The sequence below is a fragment of the Zea mays genome, unplaced genomic scaffold (genome assembly GCF_902167145.1).
Source record: "Zea mays cultivar B73 unplaced genomic scaffold, Zm-B73-REFERENCE-NAM-5.0 scaffold_49, whole genome shotgun sequence".
Classification (NCBI taxonomy): Eukaryota; Viridiplantae; Streptophyta; class Magnoliopsida; order Poales; family Poaceae; genus Zea; species Zea mays.
Genome location: NW_023367135.1, coordinates 84160 through 103560, shown reverse-complemented (window position 1 = coordinate 103560; position 19401 = coordinate 84160). Strand labels below are relative to the sequence as shown.

At 44.5% G+C, this 19401-nt stretch overlaps 1 protein-coding gene and 1 non-coding gene across 2 annotated transcripts; both read left to right on the top strand.

The window, feature by feature from the left end:
* Positions 1 to 1219: 1219 nt before the first annotated feature.
* On the top strand, positions 1220 to 12227 carry LOC118475580 (NADH dehydrogenase [ubiquinone] iron-sulfur protein 3). The gene has a single exon (XM_035963878.1). The coding sequence runs from the start codon at positions 1250 to 1252 to the stop codon at positions 1820 to 1822; it is 573 nt and encodes a 190-aa protein (XP_035819771.1). The 5' UTR covers positions 1220 to 1249; the 3' UTR covers positions 1823 to 12227.
* TRNAY-GUA (transfer RNA tyrosine (anticodon GUA)) lies at positions 2601 to 2683 on the top strand. The gene has a single exon. It is a non-coding gene; the product is annotated as a tRNA-Tyr (tRNA).
* Positions 12228 to 19401: the final 7174 nt, after the last annotated feature.

Genomic DNA, 19401 nt, shown 5'->3' with positions numbered 1-19401 from the left:
TCTTTTAGCATTCGCCTATGCGGATTGAGATAGATATTGATATCTATCTGGGCGAAAGAGCACAAAAGGGAGTGGTTTGGCCGCTAAGAACTTAACTCCTAGGCGATGGAAATATAGAATCTATGTATGGCTCAGCCATCTCTTCTTGAACTTGCTGTGGAACTTCTCTATCTTTGTCATTAAAGGCTATGTATCCCTTTCCCTCATTAGTACTCAAGCACTAGAACCGCTTACTGATTCAACGACGGTTACTGATATGCCATGTTGATCGTCATTTCTCGTTGAATGGTTCTCCCTCCTGTAGCTCTGTGGGCATTCAAACCAGAGTTTATGCGGTTGGCTATGTCCCTTCTAGAACTGCTGTTTTTAGCAATTGACAGAAAAAGTTCCGTAATCGTCCTATTTTTTCGTCCTTGTGGAAGCGAGAAATGCGTAATTAATAAATATAGTGATGTGATGATTCCATGAATCTCAGAAAAGGTAGGGGTCAAGGACCTTATGGGACTGCAATCGTGCCTGCCAATTGGGGAAGGACGCGGGCCTGGCAACCGCTCGGCTCTAGTAAGGGAAACAGGTATGTCTCACATCATTGCTCGAAGACTGGAAAAACAGCAAGTTAGCTCAGTTGGGTAGAGTGCTGGTCTGTCACGCCAGAAGTCGCGGGTTCGAACCCCGTTTTCCCCGCACGATCTGAAACTAATAGAATAGAAGGGGCCATAAACAGGAGAGTCTTGACCAATTCATTTGGTGTAGTTGAAATAACGGAATTGGAAGTTGTTCGGTCAAGTATAGGAAATTAATATAAGAATGAATAACTTTCTCAATGGTTTATTTTTTGTCTTTTATTTATCTTAATATTCATTCCATTCAGGCCATTCGCAAGCAAGCACGAAAAAGCTTCTATTTCTAAACGGAAACGCCCAGCCCAATACATCGAAACTCATTACCCATGGGCAAAGAAAGCCAGTCGAGAAAAAAAAAGAAAACAAACATGGTTTAGCGGATTCGGAATTGTAACCAAGCATCCTGGGTTCTATACCCGATTCAACACTAGAGCATGCAGCCGATCCTGGATACAGAACTATAGAAAGTGTGCAGTGAGGGATCTTTATTGGTAGCCAGTCTTTCACTTCCGCCTCTCCACTCCCATGCCTTTCTTGGTCGGACCAACCCAACCGGCGATTTCCGACAAGTCTTTCTGCTTAGAGCAAGAAGCGGAACAAAAATCAAGCTTTCTTTATTTTCATTTATGGATAACCAATCCATTTTCAAATATAGTTGGGAGATTTTACCCAAGAAATGGGTACATAAAATGAAAAGATCGGAACATGGGAATAGATCTTATACCAATACTGACTACCCATTTCCATTGTTGTGCTTTCTAAAATGGCATACCTATACAAGGGTTCAAGTTTCGATCGATATTTGCGGAGTGGATCATCCCTCTCGAAAACGCAGATTTGAAGTTGTCCATAATTTACTGAGTACTCGGTATAACTCACGCATTCGTGTACAAACAAGTGCGGACGAAGTAACACGAATATCTCCGGTAGTCAGTCCATTTCCATCAGCCGGCCGGTGGGAGCGAGAAGTATGGGATATGTCTGGTGTTTCTTCCATCAATCATCCGGATTTACGCCGTATATCAACTGATTATGGTTTCGAGGGTCATCCATTACGAAAAGACTTTCCTCTGAGTGGATATGTGGAAGTACGCTATGATGATCCAGAGAAACGTGTGGTTTCTGAACCCATTGAGATGACCCAAGAATTTCGCTATTTTGATTTTGCTAGTCCTTGGGAACAGCGTAGCGACGGATAATTCCGAATCTACATAGGTCTAGTCCAGGGGAGGGGACAAATCAATAGGAAATGCTATTTGCTTCTTAATCTTAAGACTTAAGATAAGAAGAAGAACTTTTTAAAAATGAAAGAGTCGGATATCATATCATTTCTTCAAATAAGGAAGAAGAAGTGTTATCGAAGGATTTCCTTCCATTCTTCCTAGTATGGAAGAAGTCAAGAAAAAGTACTGCGTCTCGATCTATACGAAAGGGCACAGGTTTTTTCTTTTGGTTTCATTGATAGCAGAAGAGTACGCTAGCTAGCGGAGCCTGAAAACGCTTGCTTGCGCCCCACCCCTACGCTACGGAAACTATTGCCTATGCTTGCTGCTCGCTCAGTGTCAGTAGAAGGGAAGAAAAGATGGTCACTCCTTTTAGGAACATGGCGAGCCTTACTTACGACTGTTGCACTTCACTCGCAGCTCGTTCATTCACTTGCTCATGAACTCGCAGCTTCGCCAGAAGCGACTAGTCGCCTCCTTTCCTCCGCCGAAAGATGCTTAGCTTAGCCAGACGAAGGAGGGGAGCTGGGGAAGGCCGACGATGGCAATGAGGGGGAAGCTGTCGTAGAAGCTTTGCCCCTTGCTTTACATAAATTGTTATGAACTTACTAAATGACCTTATTTATTCTCCCGGAACGCTAGCAAATCTAATAGTTCCATCTGCTCTTCTTAACTTAACTTAAGAATAAGAACGAAGGCCGCCATCCTTCTTATTCAGGAACCCTTTGTTTGAGGAGGGCGTATCCCAGGGAAGGGGAGAGTGGCCGAGCGGTCAAAAGCGACAGACTGTAAATCTGTTGAAGGTTTTCTACGTAGGTTCGAATCCTGCCTCTCCCACTTGTTGTAGACTTAAGAGAAGAGAAAGTAGGCGGAAGCCTAGGAGGGCCAACCGAGCGAAGCTCTTTCTTTTTTTGGCCGTGCCGTGAAGTGCAATTTTATCGTATGCGTTTTAGAGAGGTTGTCGAAAAAGACGATCTATAGAGATTCCCCATCTATATCCAATCGAGAATAGAAGCGAGTCCAGTTAGTACGGACTTGGGGAAGAGTGGTGGAGCAACTATTGGTTGGTCGGAGAGGGCGAAGAAAACATGACTCTGGTGGGCGTAAAAGAGCAAAACCTTAACGATGTGTGAGCGTTAGCGAGTCTGTCCTTTCTTTCTATCTAGCTGGTACCAACAAAACAAGTCTGTTCTAGCTTTCTCGTGGACAAGATGGCAAAAATTCATCTTTCCTTTGATTTCTTGGTGGTACAGACGGCCGAGCTCCTGCGAGGGGTAGGGTAGATGAGTACCGAGCGGAAGAAGAAACCGGATTGATTGAGAAAGCAGACCGTCCAGAAGCAAGGTTAGGATACCGTCCACCCGAAGAGTACGGGGATGGAGGGAGGAAAGTGGGAATAAACCGTCTGTCAGGTAGGACTGGTGGTAGAGAGGGTATAGATGGTAGATCAACTCTGTTTATGGTGGGGGAAAAGAAACTCTTCTGATCGGACAGGAGTCGAATTAGCCCTCTTTCTATCGCTACGCCCGTTTTGTGCCGTCTATTTTCTTTGGTAACTCAATTTAATTTCTTTTCAGAAACCTAATAAGCCATGCCTGCAACTAGTTATTAAGCAAGGGTAGTCAACTCCACTCTTTTCGCCAGAAGTCTTATTTTTAAGATGGAAAAGAAGGACAGATATATCTTGACTAGTACATCCGCCTTGCCATCCAAATCATTAATCTATTTATTTTATTAGTATTCTGCGTGGATATCCCGACCTTGTTAAGGATAGAGGTAGGGGTAGGTGTTGGGCATGCGGAGACTTAAGACCTTCGTAGGCAATCAGGTATGGCTTTGGTTAAGTGAATTTACGACTCCATCTTCACCAGTAGCCAAGGTAGGCATAATACGCGTGAGCTCTTTCAAGTCTTTCGTGCGGGTATACGTTGAGCTAGTCCTCGTACTCCTTTTCTTAGCTCTTTTAGAAAGAATCTTATTTTTCATCGTGTCAGGTCCTGGATGTAGACTCGGCTATGGTAGGATCGACCTAATTGTGATCATTCTCCGCTTCGTTCGCTGATCTCTTGCTATTGCTTTTTCTCTCTAGCCTTGTCAGGCTGGGCCTAGGGTTTCCATTCCTAAGGCTTTTTCTGTTTCAAAGTCCGACTGCTAGAATTCTTATAATGAAAGTCTTCCTAGCACGGACTATGGCTGCTTATTAATTAAGTAAGGGAAAACATCTTACCATAGGATCGATCATAAGGCCTAGGTCTTTCTTCAAAGATAAGTACTGACCTTTCCTACTGTGTCAAAGCACTTTTGCTAAGCCTCACGCTTAAGCAAGTATTTCATCTGCATAAAGGAGGAAGTAACTTACCCTTGAACAATCGCCTGCTCTAGCATATTGGAAAAGGCGTGCATAGGTTGACTAGTCTAAAAAGAGAGGCTTCCTTATAAGGGCATTGTCGCTCGCTCGGATTCATTTTCCAGGTCCTACATGTTCTAGGACTATAGATGATCCAACATGCCTATAGTTTTCATTATTGTTTTATGCTTTAGCCTCCTTTTATAAGCACTTACTTGGCCCATGCGAGTCGATTTCAAGATGTCAACTTTGACTATCTTTCTCTTCTTACTTTACTTATCCCTTACATTACTTTACCTAGTAACTTTGAAATAGGCATATCTTGTCTACCTTCCATATACCCTAGCATTTCTACTAGTTGTTTTCTTGCATATATCCAACCTGAAATACCATTGCTTCTTGTAGGTTTTTACTTCTACTTTCTTGACTATAATTACCTATACTTGCCATCCCGTCTTTCTATTCCTTTTGAAAGTAAACTTGTGACCCTTCGAAGCTATGAAAAGACCTATTATGTATAGAGCTTGACATGCCAACTACTATAGCTATAGTAAGTACTTCTAGCTATTCCTACTTGTTTTTTTCCTACTTGACTAGTGCTGACTTACTTCTTTGCCTATGAGAATTCTTATTATTCTCCAAACTGTGGTATCTGAAATGACCCACTTTCCTGAGCAAAAGAAAGCTTACTACAGCACGGTCTTACGTCCAGGAATGGAACATTCCATCTCTTCTTGTCCACTGGTATAGAAAGAATATGCATTTTCTTGATGTTTCAAACTAGGACTTTGGATTTCTCCTATATTAAGTTGTTGGGTACGAAGGAGCTTATGTTGCGTATATAGATATTTCCTTATTATTAAGTTGTTGAGCAGGAAGCAGAAGAACTTTTCTTCTATATTCGATTCGCTATTTGGCACAAGGCGAGGAGGAAAGAATAGAAGAAGCATCTGACTCTTTCATGCATACTCCACCTGGATGATATAGATCATACTATTAGGTAGTCTCCGAATCAGTGATCTGTCTTTGATGACATCTATCTGGTACCACGCATGAAGCTTGCTTCGTTCTGGTTTTTTCTGGTGTGTGAAACATTATAGGATGGGGCGAGCCCCAGAAAGAAATCCTGGGCAGTGGTTTACTTGATTTTCTAAGAACTAAGACTGGCGAAGGGAAAGGATGGTAAAGATATTGAAGTACTCACCAAAAACTAGGATGAACCGACAGCTTCGAAAAAAGAAGAAGATTAACTTCCCCTACTACTTACTACTCGACGATTCGACCATTCATGGTTGGTGTGGCTCCTATTCCTCGATATGCCGGACCTTCTTCTACACTACCACAAGTTCGTAGCTTGCAAACTCCCGATTTGCCCATTATTTAATCGCGCCTTTGCTTTGAAAAAAGGTGCTTTCACCACAGCACAGACATGCCAGTAACTGACGAATTGGATGCTCCAGCAGTAGTTCCAGTTCCGAAGGGAAAAAAAAAGGGAAAGTCCCGCTTGTCAACCATGCCTGAGCCCAAAGGAAAAGCAGTACCAATCCGCTTCAAAGCTTCAGTCCTAGCTAGCCTATCTTCGACGTCAGAACCAATTTCTTCAATTCAAAAGCTTTCTTCAGCTCGCCCTTGTGCTTACGCCAGCCTTTGTTCACTTGTCTCGGGCTTACTTCTAGACTTGGATGGACTTCGATCTTCATCTTTAGTAATACCTAACGTTGCTAGGGTCTTCCATGCTTATAAAGTATTACTAAAAAGAATCTTTTTTCCTAGTGTTTAACTTTTTCTCATTCTATTTATACAACCCATTTTCCTTGATACTGGAATCGAGCTACTTCCATTTTTTTAGGTAAAGATCAGGCGGGAAAGCTTACACCACCCATATTCTTCTTTATGTGGCTGACCTATTTGTTCACTTTTCACAAATCATGTAGCAATTTCGAAAGAGAGATCAGGATCAGAGCAAAGAAGCTGCGAAATGAGGGGAGGAGACTCTGCCTCCATAGTATAAGTTGCTATCCACTTATGCTTGGTTTGTGCTTTACCACGAAATCTTGCCTCTCACCATCATGAAAGACAGATGATGATGTCGATTTCTTACTGTCGAGACAGCCTGTCCGAATCCAAATCATTCGACTTCCTCCTTTGCAGTGGCGAGGTCGTTGATTCCTATAAATCAAGATGTTTTGTTGCCTGCTTCTTTTTATGGGCCTTCTCTCTTGGATGGTATTATCCACTTGGTATATTGTGAAAGTCTCTACAAAGACGAAAGGGCCCCATGCCTTCTTTGAAAACGATATCCCTCTTCAACGCTTCCACTAGCCCTAGACTCGGAATACTCTGCTTAAGAGATCCCCCTCTCCGGCCAGAGAGGATTTGAGTACAACATTGATTGCGGAAGATCTTTGTTCCTATTATTTTTAAGCCTAACTAGGCGCGCAGCGGTGAGTGCGAGCTGCTTTCCAGAAATGCTGGAAAAGAGCCAGTAACGCTATCAGTGAATAGAGCTGGTGTAAAGTCCAGCTAAAGTACCATACAGCCCCACAGGTAAAGAGTATGAGTGGAGGGAAGTGTTCTGCTCTTACAGGTACTACGGAACTAGTTCCAAAGAACTGCTAGTGAGGAATGAAAGAGTTTCTAGTGATAGGTGCTGCTATGAGTTAGCATAGCCCCAAAGAAAGTAGTCTGCGATCCCCTTCGAAGTAAGTGAAAGGGCGGAGCGAGCAAACCGGATAGCCCCACAGAGTATCGGCGACGATTTCCCGCATACACCGAATTCAACCGGGATTCAATTTGGAGAAGAATTCAGCATAGAAGCGACTTTGATCTTCGACGACCGAGGCCGTTGGAAGTGCATGAAATAAGAGAAGCGAGCAAGTATTGTGAATATAAAGAAAGTCCGGGTCACACCCAACCCAAATAGAGTGCTTGCAACTCAAAGATGAGCTCGAAAGAAGAGCCCGGCTGGGGAAGTTATATCAGTTCATAAAAAAGTATGTGAATGGCAAGGGAACAGGAAGGCTGGATGAAAGAGGCCTGAAGGACCCCCGCAGTGGAAATAGGGACCCCGGGACAAGGTAGGCCGAATAATAAGGTAAGGGAAGGAAAGGAGACGAACAATATCCATAGAGCCCCCCTATAATTCACGTAATCGCTGGGGGATAGCGTCGGGAGGGGACACGAACAAAGGACGGCGACAGTATAGCACCAAAATGAAGTTCCCGATCATCCTTCAGGTCGACAAGAAAAGGCCAAGGGAAGGTAGCGTGATCAGCTTTTCGGATCAAGATTCTGAGGGCATACAGCGACCTCATGATGATGCGATAGTTCTTGTCCTGAAAATAGGAGGAAACAGAGTCAAACGTGTTTTGGTTGATACAGGGAGTTCGGCGGATATATTATACAAACGAGCATTCGATCAAATGAACCTAGAGCTGCGTCATCTAGGTCAGGTACGAACACCCCTAGTGGGATTCACTGGAGATACTCTGCAACCGTTAGGCAAAATTCCCCTAAGGGTCGAGTTCGGCCCGGTCTTCGGCAATGATAGACTTTCTGGTAGTTGACGCTCCTTCGGCGTATAATGCGATTCTGGGACGAGGAACGTTGAATGCGATAGGGGCGGTAGTATCTACATCCCATCTGATGATGAAATTGATCCCAACGGAAGCAGGAGTGGGAGTAGAGTCCGGTCACCATAAAATGGCGAGGGAATGTTATTTGATGTCTCTGAAGGGGAAGAAGGGGCATGTGGCAGCAGTTGAGAAGGAAGAGGTGATATAAGAGGATCCATGGGACGAACCAAGAGAAGGCGAAAAGGTAAACCGTTAGACCCCCGAAGCCAAGCAGAAGGAAAAGAAAATGAGTGAGCCGACTGAAGAAGTGGAAAAGTGGGAGCCGGGAAAATTCCTAAACATTGATTGCGGTGCGGGTAGAAGAAGGGAAAGGCAGATGAGTGTGAGGGAGCCCTTTTCACCATTATTAATGAATTTTTTTCCATTAGACCTAGCTCTTGAAAAAGCAATGGAACATGCAAATGGGCAGCAACTCTTCTTTTACGCTAGGTATGCCGGTGATCTAGTGTTTAAGGTTTTGGATTTAGGACCTAGATGTCATCGAATGAATGCTCGGTATACTTGCTTTCAGAAGGAAGCTAATCTGAACACTGAATCCAGAAGAAAGAAGCTTTTCTATTTTGAGAGATGAATTCAAAGAGAGAAGGTTGTAGAAGGTAAGTAATCCGATGCGCGTTCAAATCCAACAAGAACGTCTAATGAAATGACGGAAGATGCATATTATTCTCTCGTAGCTGGGGCTAAGAACGATCCTCTTATCCAACTTTCTGTCTGTCCCAAAACCGAACCTTGGTACTGCTCTACTTCAGCATTCTACGACTGAATCCATTCTGGAAATGATGACTTGCCCACAGTAGAAGTTAGTGTCATTTTCCGCTTTTTAGGTGAAATTGGCTTTACTAGTCTCCTCTCTGTCTCTTTCCACTTCTGTCTTTCTAGTGCAAATCTCATAAGTAGAAAGAAAGCGGTAGTTTGAAGTGAGCCGCGCTCTCTCTTTCGGAATTCTGCACCTAGGTACCACTCTAGATTTCTTACTGGCTGACTCAAGTGCTAACTCATAGTGCATAGCATGTTCATAAGCCTTGTTCACACTATTAGGGTAGGGTGTTGAGCAGTGACCATATACTTCACTTCCTCCTTTAAACCACTTAGAAAAGAGGAAAAGAAAAACTTCTCAGTAAGATTAGGGTTTTCCAAGATCAGTCCAGTCCGGCCTTTACTTTTTCAAACTGGCTCATATACTCCCTTACAGATCCAACCTGATGTCATTTTCTTAATTCATCAACTGGGTTACAGATTTGGATGCACAGAAACCTATTCTTGACCTCACTAATCAAGGTGTCCCTATTAGGATGAGGGTTACTGACCACATAACTCCTGTACCACTCACTAGTTTACAACATTGAAATAAGCGATTCTTTTTGCAATGTGTCTCTCAGCGTTTTTTTTTCTCCTTTTTCATTACCCTCTCAAAAAAGATCGAAAGGATTCACTCCGGTGCTGCTTGCTGGTGGAGGTTGACTATCTCCACTATGAATAAGTCTTTCTCGAGTAACTGAGACTCAACGTGTAGGCGTTGGAAGCAGAAATAGGAGATGGGTCGTTCCAGCTCGGCAAGAGGATTCCGGAACATCCAAGTCCTAGCTATAACACAGACAGGAAAGTTTTTTTCTTTCATTGCAATGTCTGGCATCGTTTAAAATAGGCTCGCTACATAGTTGCAGGCTCGCTCGCTCCATTCTTACGCTCGCTGGCTGGTGAGGCAGAGTTGGTATGGCACTGGCTGGCTGCTAATGGTCACTCAGGATCTACTATGCGCGATACGCCGACGACATTTTGTTTGGGATTCCCCGGGCCAAAGAGATATACCTGTTCCATTCCAAGTGAAAGACCAGCAGCTGCGCATACTATTGAACGCGTGCGGCAGGTTTCAATTCCACTTTTCCTGGGCAAACTAGAAAACAAGTACCGATGTCAGGAGATGGAAGTCAGGTTGACGAGGCAGTGACGTAGGATAAGGCTCTTTGGTGAACCAGACTTTGTCTATCTTAGAGATCAAATTGGATGATAGATTTTGCTTTTTTTTTCTTGGGAATGGTCAAAGCCTTTCACGGTTGAGCAAAAGGTTCGAAAACAGAGATCAAAGACTCTGTCCTCGCTTCGATATTGTTTTCATATTGAGGGATTAGTCTGCCATCAGTGGTAGACTGGGGAAGAAGGCCGAGTGGATGCTTTCCAGCAAAAGAAAACATGACGTAGTCATCATGCCTAACAGAGAGATTCGCCTTGGTTCTGTCTATCGCTCTATAGTATAGGGAAAATGACTCCGTTCTGTCTCCATTAGCTAATCAGGCTTGCATAGGAAGGGGAAGGAAGAGATTTTCTTGCTTCAATCTCACGTCCTTTATATATGCTAACCTACCCTATTCCCTGCATACTGATGACTCGCGTTGGCTAACAGCACGTCTTTCAGCAGCTCACTAAAGGATGGGCTATTCATCTCAGTCCTCATGCTTCCGTCTTCATATCCCGCCAGAAAAGAAGAAAGGCGAGTCTTTGCTTTGGCAAAAAGAGAAGGAGCTCTTCTTGCCCATATGGGAGTGGAAGCTTCAGTGTAAGCGGAAGCTAGACTAGAAGAGAGATTCATCCTAGGCTTTGCTTGGCCCTACTCTAGTTTTGGTGCAGCTAACTAATCTTTGGGTCGAATTTCGTGACTTGATGAAGAGGAAGCCGAGTATCTTTGGTCTTGAAGAGTCAGGCCAATCCAACCGCTTGCTCCTGCCCAACTCAGTCTCAGTCGTACCATAATGCGCCTGGACTCAACACTTTTCTTGCTCCAAGACCACCCTCTAGCCCTCATGTCAAATAGATGACAGAATTGTAAACAATCTTAGAATGATTTAAGCTGAGGAACATAGAGGTCTCTCCCACCATTTTTGTCATATACCTCTGGAATAGTGTTGAAATCACACGCCACTAAGCAGGAGCCTAAACCAAGTGGTTTATCTTAGCGTGCTAGCCGCTGCTTCATTTCGTATAGCGATAACGCTTTCTCTTTCTTAGCGCTCCACCCCGCGGGGAACTCTGGTTGCGCTTTGGTTGGCTTTCTCTTTTTTTCTATTTTCTCTGACTTGACTCAGCTTGACCTACTTGACTCAGCGGTTAGAGTATCGCTTTCATACGGCGAGAGTCATTGGTTCAAATCCAATAGTAGGTAAAACCGGCCGAAACCCCCGCTTTTGCCAGCATGACAGCAAGCACAGACTGGCATCAAGGAGTCGAATGACCAAAGCATCGGTTGCTTCCACGAGACTAAACAATCAATGACCAATAAAAGACCAACGAAACGACGAGTGAGAAAGATAAAGAACGCGACGTGGTTCATTGAAGTAGAGGTTTGATCGAGGATTGGAGAGGAGAGGTGGAATAAAAAGCTCGGGATGGATTTTTGAGTCTTTGTGCGAGCCGTATGCGGTGAGAGTCGCACGTACGGTAAGGAGGGGGGTTCGCGTCTATACGTGTAGTGTGGTGGTTGGGCCTACCCACCCTATTTGTTCCATGATCTATGGGTCTACTGGAGCTACCCACTTCGATCAATTAGCCAAGATTTTGACCGGATACGAAATCACTGGTGCTCGATCTAGTGGTATTTTTATGGGGATTCTTTTTATCGCTGTAGGATCCCTATTCAAGATTACTGCAGTTCCTTTTCGGGCGGCTGTAGGACGGACGGCCCCCTATAGGTAGTAGGGTAGGATGGGTGGTACCGCTCAGATAGCGGCCAATCCTCCTAACTGCGCGCGGGCCGGGCTTAGAGCGCGTGAAACTCATCACTACCTCGTAAGGGCGTTGAGACCATAGCATGTTACACAAAAGCGCCGCTTTCTCTGGAGTGTTGTCACACAGCTGCCCGACTAGAAGAGCTACTCGCTCTGTAGTGTTGTCACACAAGATAAGCACGCCGCCCGCCTGCTGGCCGGGCGAATCGAAGTTATCTTCCGGTCAACTGTCCGCCCAGTCAAGTGCAAAAAACACAGTGGAATCACGCAACGCACGCAGCTGGTGTGCTTCCTGCCCACGAGGAAAGAAGAGCGGCAAGGTTCAGATTTGACTGTTTGCAGCATGGGAGCTGATTACCCAAAAAATCCCTGGGAAAAAAGAAAAGATATCTCGGTAACGAAAACCATAGGAGGCTGTATTGGCGAGATCCAAGGGTTCACAGCAGCCCAAAAGAAAAACCGCCTGGAAGTCCGAGGACCTTTAGTACCGTACCGAACCAGCAGCCTTCGCGCCAAGCGACGACCGCCCTTGTCCCTTTCCTTTTTCCATTCAGCCTACTTCTTAGCTTTGTTCCGTCAGTCTAAGGCAAAGTCCGTGACGAAGATCTTTCTATCAATAGATAGGAATGAGTGTTCGTTATAGGGGATAGGATCCATCTGCTCTCTCTCTCTATTTTCTTTGATGCAATTTAGAGAGAAAGAGCAGTGCGAACTAAAAAAAAAAGAGAATCGGGAGATTAAAAGATACATAGACATATACAGTAAAGGGATGTATATATTATTCCTATATATATCATCTATCTATGAAAAAAGTAAACAGAGTTCGTTTTTGGGTTCCCCGAATGGATTGGATCGTTTCTGCTTCTGCCAACGAAATGAAGGCCTAGCCCCTTCCGAATGCTTCTCCGATCCTGAACGCGAAGAGAATAAGATGCAGCTCCCCCTCCCTCTGTCTTTTTCCGCTTTGCTAATCTTCCCCTCTAACGCGGGCCGGGCTTAGGCGGGCGCGGGAGGAAGAAAGAAAGTCGAAGAGCGTCTTCTCCTTTGTCCTTTTTTCAGTGCAACACAGGAAAGCACCCTCTTTTTGTAATCTCTGCTGCTTCCCAGAGGCTTTTTTTTGTATTGAACGCATGGCGTAGCTAGGACCCCCCCAATCATGTTTGAGCCTATGTTCACCCGGGGCTCAAAAAGGAGAATTCCGGAATGCCTGCCGACGTTCAGATAAGGTGCATATCCCTTACCACTAAAGGAAAGGCTCGACGAAGGGGGGGAAGGGTAAGGAAAACGCTTTCGGAGATTGATTTGTTTTTCATCGAAAAGGAAGAAGGCCGAGGGGATAGCAGCCTTCCTTCGGGCTTTGCCTGCCGACGTTCTAATAAAGAATTCCGGCTCGGCCCGGGAAAGCGCTGGCAACAACATAAAGAAAGGGGTCCATGTAGCTGCTGCGCCCGCCCACTGAGCAGCAGGTTCGGCATCTACTACAATACAAAAGAAAAGAAAAGAACTTAACAAAGTGGAATGTCCGACTACACCCAAAGAAAAGAGAGAATCCACTTCAGATAACCACGTCTCTGCTAGGCAGCGTGTGGAATGGCCGAGAGCGGACCAAATGGATATATAATCCAAGCCGAGAGTGGAGTTACGTGAACAGCCGTCTGATGGAAAACAACTTTCACGTTCGGTTCAGAGAGCACTTTTTTCGTTGAGAATAAGTCCTTCCCTTTTGTGTGAATTCCCCAGCGGCGAATTAACCAACTTGTGGGGCCCTATCTATTCAATCTCTCGAGCCCCAAGAAAACCCCCCTCTCCCTCGGACTCAATCTCTCTTTTGACTCTATATATGTGGGCACCTGATATCTATGAGGGTTCACCCACCCCGGTGACAGCATTCCTTTCTATTGCGCCTAAAATCTCTATTTCTGCAAATATGTCACGTGTTTCTATTGTTGCTTCCTATGGGGGTACATTACAACAAATCTTCTTTTTCTGCAGCATTGCTTCTATGATCTTAGGAGCACTGGCCGCCATGGCCCAAACGAAAGTAAAAAGACCTCTAGCTCATAGTTCGATTGGACATGTAGGTTATATTCGTACTGGTTTCTCATGTGGAACCATAGAAGGAATTCAATCACTACTAATTGGTATATTTATTTATGCATCAATGACGATAGATGCATTCGCCATAGTTCCAGCATTACGGCAAACCCGTGTCAAATATATAGCGGATTTGGGCGCTCTAGCCAAAACGAATCCTATTTTGGCTATGACCTTCTCCATTACAATGTTCTCATACGCAGGAATACCCCCGTTAGCCGGCTTTTGTAGCAAATTCTATTTGTTCTTCGCCGCTTTGGGTTGTGGGGCTTACTTCCTAGCCCCAGTGGGAGTAGTGACTAGCGTTATAGGTCGTTGGGCGGCCGGAAGGTTGCCATGAGTAAGGTTGGGAGACCGAAGGCTGTTTTCCGTGCACCGGACACGTAGCTTACCGAATCAGTTGCAACACAGATGGGAATGCATGCTACGAAAGACAGGGTCGAGTCTGATACATCAACCGTCGACTCCATATCCTTGTACGAGTCCACAATCACTACACGAGATGAACCTGGGTTTGGTGAATGGAAGTTGGCCTTAGGTGTAATAGGACTCCCAGTTACTGCGCGCGATCGTATACTGGGGTGCTCCCCGTCGGTTGTTGGAACGACGCGAGCCGGGCCTCGATTCCTTTCATAAAGATGAAGGGACAGAGGTGACTAATTCCCCATCTCATTTGGGGCGGAAAACGAATCGACATCTCGATGTGATACAGCCCTTTCCATTTTCGTTGGGAAAGAACGGCGAAGTCCATCCGAACCCTCCAATGAAGAAATAAGAGGAGAGCAAAGCGCCAATGGCGCGCGAAGGCGGAAGGGGCACGGAGAAATAAAGAAGTGTGGAGGAGAAGCAGCTTCGCTTCCTGGGCCCAAAGCAGTGCTTTGTTTCCTGGCCAAATCAAGGATTTGGGGCTGATTGCAAAAGATATCTGAATAGAAAGATAGATCCATCCATCTATCCAGATATCTAAAAAAGAATCGATTTTGATTTCATGAAACCTTTGATTCAAAGAACTGCGCTTAGCCCCCCCGCTCATGAAACGGCTCTGCTGCAATGGATGGCAGAGGGTCCGTAGTACCCGAAGCACTGGAGTGATCCAGTAGCCGGGAAGGGGCCTAGAAGTGCCTACTACTACACCACACTACACTTGGCTCTACACATTTACAGAGCTTACCCCTGTCCAGTGTCTGGCAGAACGTTGGGGGCTTCAATCGTCGACTCGTTATCCCCATCTCAGCCCAGGCTAACGGAGCCTGACTTATTCAGGGGAGAGAGTGGAGCCTATCGAAGCACTCTTGAGAGTAAGATCCTTGGCTCCTCTTCATTCTCTACAGGGGTCTCTGCCCACATGGAAGCGGGGCAGAGATGGATAAGATCAAACACGGGAATAAGAAGCATTTAAAATGCCTTTTTTATCATTTTTATAGAGGGGGATGGATAAAGTGGGCAAAACAGACTCACATTTTTCAATCGAAAAGATGGGTTCCTTTTTCGTCTCGACAAAGAAAGAATCATCTTGAAAACGCTCCTAACCCCTTCGTAGGGCCGTGTATAGTAAGTGATCCGAACCTGCCCGGAGCGAGCCCCCCCTTAGAGGCAAGTGAAGTTGGTGAGCCGTATGATGGGCAACTATCTCCTGCGGTTCGGAGAGGACTCAGCTGTTAGTTAGTACCCCCTTGGTTTCGGGGTGGACCCTTTCACTCTATTTTATTATATACGCTTAGCGAAAAGAATGTTTTTTGATAGACCTAGGACATGGATTCTATATGAACCAATGGATCGTGACAAGTCGTTACTACTAGCAATGACTTCCTCTTTCATTACTTCATCCTTTCCATATCCCTCTCCCTTGTTCGATCTTACTCATCAAATGGCACTCAGTTCATATCTGTAAATTCGATCATTTACAAGGTTCAAAGAAAGGGTGGACTGCAGGTAAGCACTAATTAAAACCTCTGCATTTCCGTGATTCAAAAACAAGGGCGTACGTAGCCCATTGTAGATTCCAGCCGAGAAGATTAAGGAATTGTGACAGCAACCATGTTACTTGCTAAATTTTGCCTATATCTACTCCAAAACTGGAGGCATTCATCGAAAGCTAGCAAGAGTATTTCATCCTTAGTGAACTGAGAGATGTTCTATCGCTCCGCGCCTTATTTACTTATTCAGTCTAAATACGCTCCTTCGGGCATAATAAGCAGAGTCTGGGAGTTATAGAAAGTAGGTCAAGTAGTGAAGAAGTTGGGTCTTGGGTAAGCATGTTGGACTAGATAGAAAGACGCATTACTTCGGACTTGGGTAACTCTTGACGCCGATATAGATGTGTTTTCTTTTTGCCTATAAGAAATCCTCCTTTATGTATGACTGGGCTTGTGAGAAGTGGTCTAATACTATCTATTCAGATATGTCTCTTCTTATCTTATGGATAAGCTAGGGAGGGCATAGGTAATTGCTTGGGGGGGCTAGTCAATGAAGAATTGAGTATCTAATAATAATTTCTTGTGGGCAAGAGTAGGGTTGACTTGGTAGGTAGAACTATTCTTATGGCTAAGAAGCTAGGCCGATATGCTCATACTAAGTGCTGTAATCTCTCATTCATGCGCATTAAGGAAATTGTAAAGAAGAAAGTAAAACGCTCTACGCCTCGTCGAATAAGAGTGTTTCCGGATCATATCTATTCTTCTCGGGTACTCTTTCTTAATGAGAAAATCATAACTTGATCCGATCTTTATGTCGCACAGTGGTGTCCCAGGCTAGGGCTGCAGGTCCAGCATAAGAATCTAAACTAAAAAAGTATGTTTACGTGGTCCATAAATAATGGTGACAGAAATCCCTCCTACTGCGCCTCAACTTGGACTGGAGCTTTCGGGTCTCTAGGTATTGAATTAAAGAACGGGTTTAGCTTTGCTTTGGGGGGAGTCCTGGTGGGGAGATATGCTAGCAGGTAATGGCTCAGCTTCTACTTAAAAAGCGTTTTAAGCGGGTTTCCCTATTTATTTGCGGGTCTCTCGTACAAGATTCTATCAGTTACAGCGGATTCAAGGGATGGAGCCAGATCTACTATCCGCTTGCTGTCCCTAAGCTGATAATTGCCCGAGCCTATTTGTTTTTTTCCGGGGAGGGGCACATAGCGATAGATACTTTAGAAACCTATCACTAAGAATAAGAAGCGGGCTCACTGAAAACCAAACTGTTCGTATTTCTTTAAAACGCTGCTGCCCTAGCCGGGGGTCTGTCTATAGAAGAAGGGAATCAATAGGAAGGAGTCTAGCCCGAGTGAAGGGTTGATTCAACCAAAGCAAGAAACAACCCTATCTTCTGAGTGAAGGGACAACCCAATCATTCCTAAGTACCAGAGCCATGGCGCGGAGTACCATTACATTACCGGCACTTTTCTTTGAATCACTTCTTTGATCATTAAGATCCTGTTCCCCGAGCAACCCGATCCGATATTCCTTAACTGCTATCTTTCCTTGCTTTTAAATAAACAACTACTTCATTTCAATTCATTTGCAAGACCAGGCTTGCTCTCCGAGGTGGCATCCCCTCCTAAGCGAAATACTAGAGTAGAGGGCTTCCCGTCTTTACTTGCTTCTGGTTGATGACAGCTACATCCTTAGCTGGTTTGACAACCCTTGCTAGCTTCTTACTTTCTTACTTCCTCGCTCGCGCTTGGGGTTCCCCCTAATCCGAGTGTTCTTCCAAAACAGCTATCCACCGACTAATACTTACCTGCCTCCTTACCCGCTTTCCAAAAACCCTATCTGTCATTGCATTGCCGTGGTTTCGCACCTCCTACGCCAATACTTGCTTAAATAAATTCTCTAGGGAAGTAGGGCTTCAAGGAAGTAGACAACCACTTATCGTTATCGGGGAGGATGGATGGTTGTCCCTTCTTCTCAATAGAATCCGATAGACAAGAATCGAAAGCAGCTGATTTATTCCTCAAGTAAGTCAGTTGATGATTCAATTCCTTCAAGGCAAGAGTGGGGCATCTAGATCGATTCGTTTTCCGGTTGTTATACCGCGAATAGAAAGAATTCTGATTATCTGTTGAGGCAAGCTATTCATCATTAACAGGAAAGATCCCAAAGCTGTTATTGCTAACATGGGATAGCCTGACTCTACGCTACAATCTCTATTTTCTTATGATATTGAATCTGGCTTCTATTATTCAATCTCTAGTTACCGTGGGAAAAGAAAGAGACAAGAGCTCTTAGTCCGACAAGACAAGAGAGGATATGCCTCCAAAAGCTTCTTCAATAGCAGTGGATTGAATTCATCTGCACACTGATAATTCACCAAAAACAAGAGGAAAGAGAGCAGTGGATGATTTAACACTAAGCCAATCTTGAACAGCAGAGGGTTCATCTCTATCTTTAGACTTGGGATGGGAAAAACTTCAGTTGTTGGTTGGATTACTGGCTGAAACAATAGACCTGTTGGTTAGAAAAGCCATTATTTCACAACTGTTAAGGATTACTTCAGGAGGACCTATTAATAGTGCTTTGATCCCTGCTTAGTGTTTTCAAAAGATAGTTGGAAAGGTAGGTCTATTTCTTCTTTATCTTTGTAGATCAACCTAGCTTTGTACATGCTATTGCTTCTACAATTCACAAGAGTCATTTCTCCCCAAAAATAAATAAGGTTCACTCCAGGTTCTTAATAGGCAGTAGGCCCCTAAGTCAAAACTACCATAACTTCTTTCTTACAATCCGATTACTATTTGATCGAGAGATAGGCACATTTCTCCATGATATAAACTATCCAATCCACCTCTTCTATTATGAAATATAAACCAGACATCGTCGGCGTAAGAACAAGACGGATACTTCTCCTCCACCCTTGGAACGAGTAGTAGCTTCTAGTTTCGCAGGAATGACTAGAACGCTCAGATATGGAATTCTTTTAGGCTAGCTCCGGGCTTGCTGTTACAAGCGATTCGAATAGTTTTCCTGTGCTAGTTGTGTTGTACAGTACTATACTACAACTACATTTCTTTCCTATTGCTTACCCGGTCTTATAGCTCTACTTTTGAAACCGAACGAGTATTGCTAGTTGTTACAAACAAACCCACCAAGCTATCTCATCCTCCTCCCCCGGGTTTCCTTCCCGCGACCTGTGCTAGTAGTATGTCTCCGTTGCTATTTACTTTCTCGAATAGACTAGTTGGACAGCTATCTACGCATTTACCAGTGCTACTTTAACGAATCGGGTAGTTGGACAGCAGGAACTCTTTTTTCTTACTACTCGTCCAGTACTAGCATCCTTTGCCTTCTCTATCATTCCAGAGCTTCTCAGCAGACAATCTCAGCCCCCTAGTTTAAGTCTACGTCCTCAGGGGCGCCCTTTACTTGGTTGAGATCTAACCACCTTATGATAGCACCCCAATATTGACGATCATAGATCCAGGCGGGCCCCCCTACCCAGAGACATTATAGCTCATCGGTCTATCAAGATAATAAAATTCATTAATGAAATTCCTGAGGAGAAAAGCTTTGTCTGGGCTCAAATTCCAATACCATTGATCGAGGATAGGGTTTTGAAGGAGGAGATGCAAGAGGGGTCACCATTGTTTACTTTTCATGCCTACTTGCCGGCGGAAGCGAGTTACGGCTTTGCTTCTTTCGTGATTCACTTGGAATTCACTTTCTTTCTTTGCATTCAATTCTAACTTTGGGATTCCAGAACATTCAAGAAAGAAGGTCAAAGGACTCAGGCTTTAATGCCAAAGTACTGGGCAGAGCGTACTTACCTACTTAG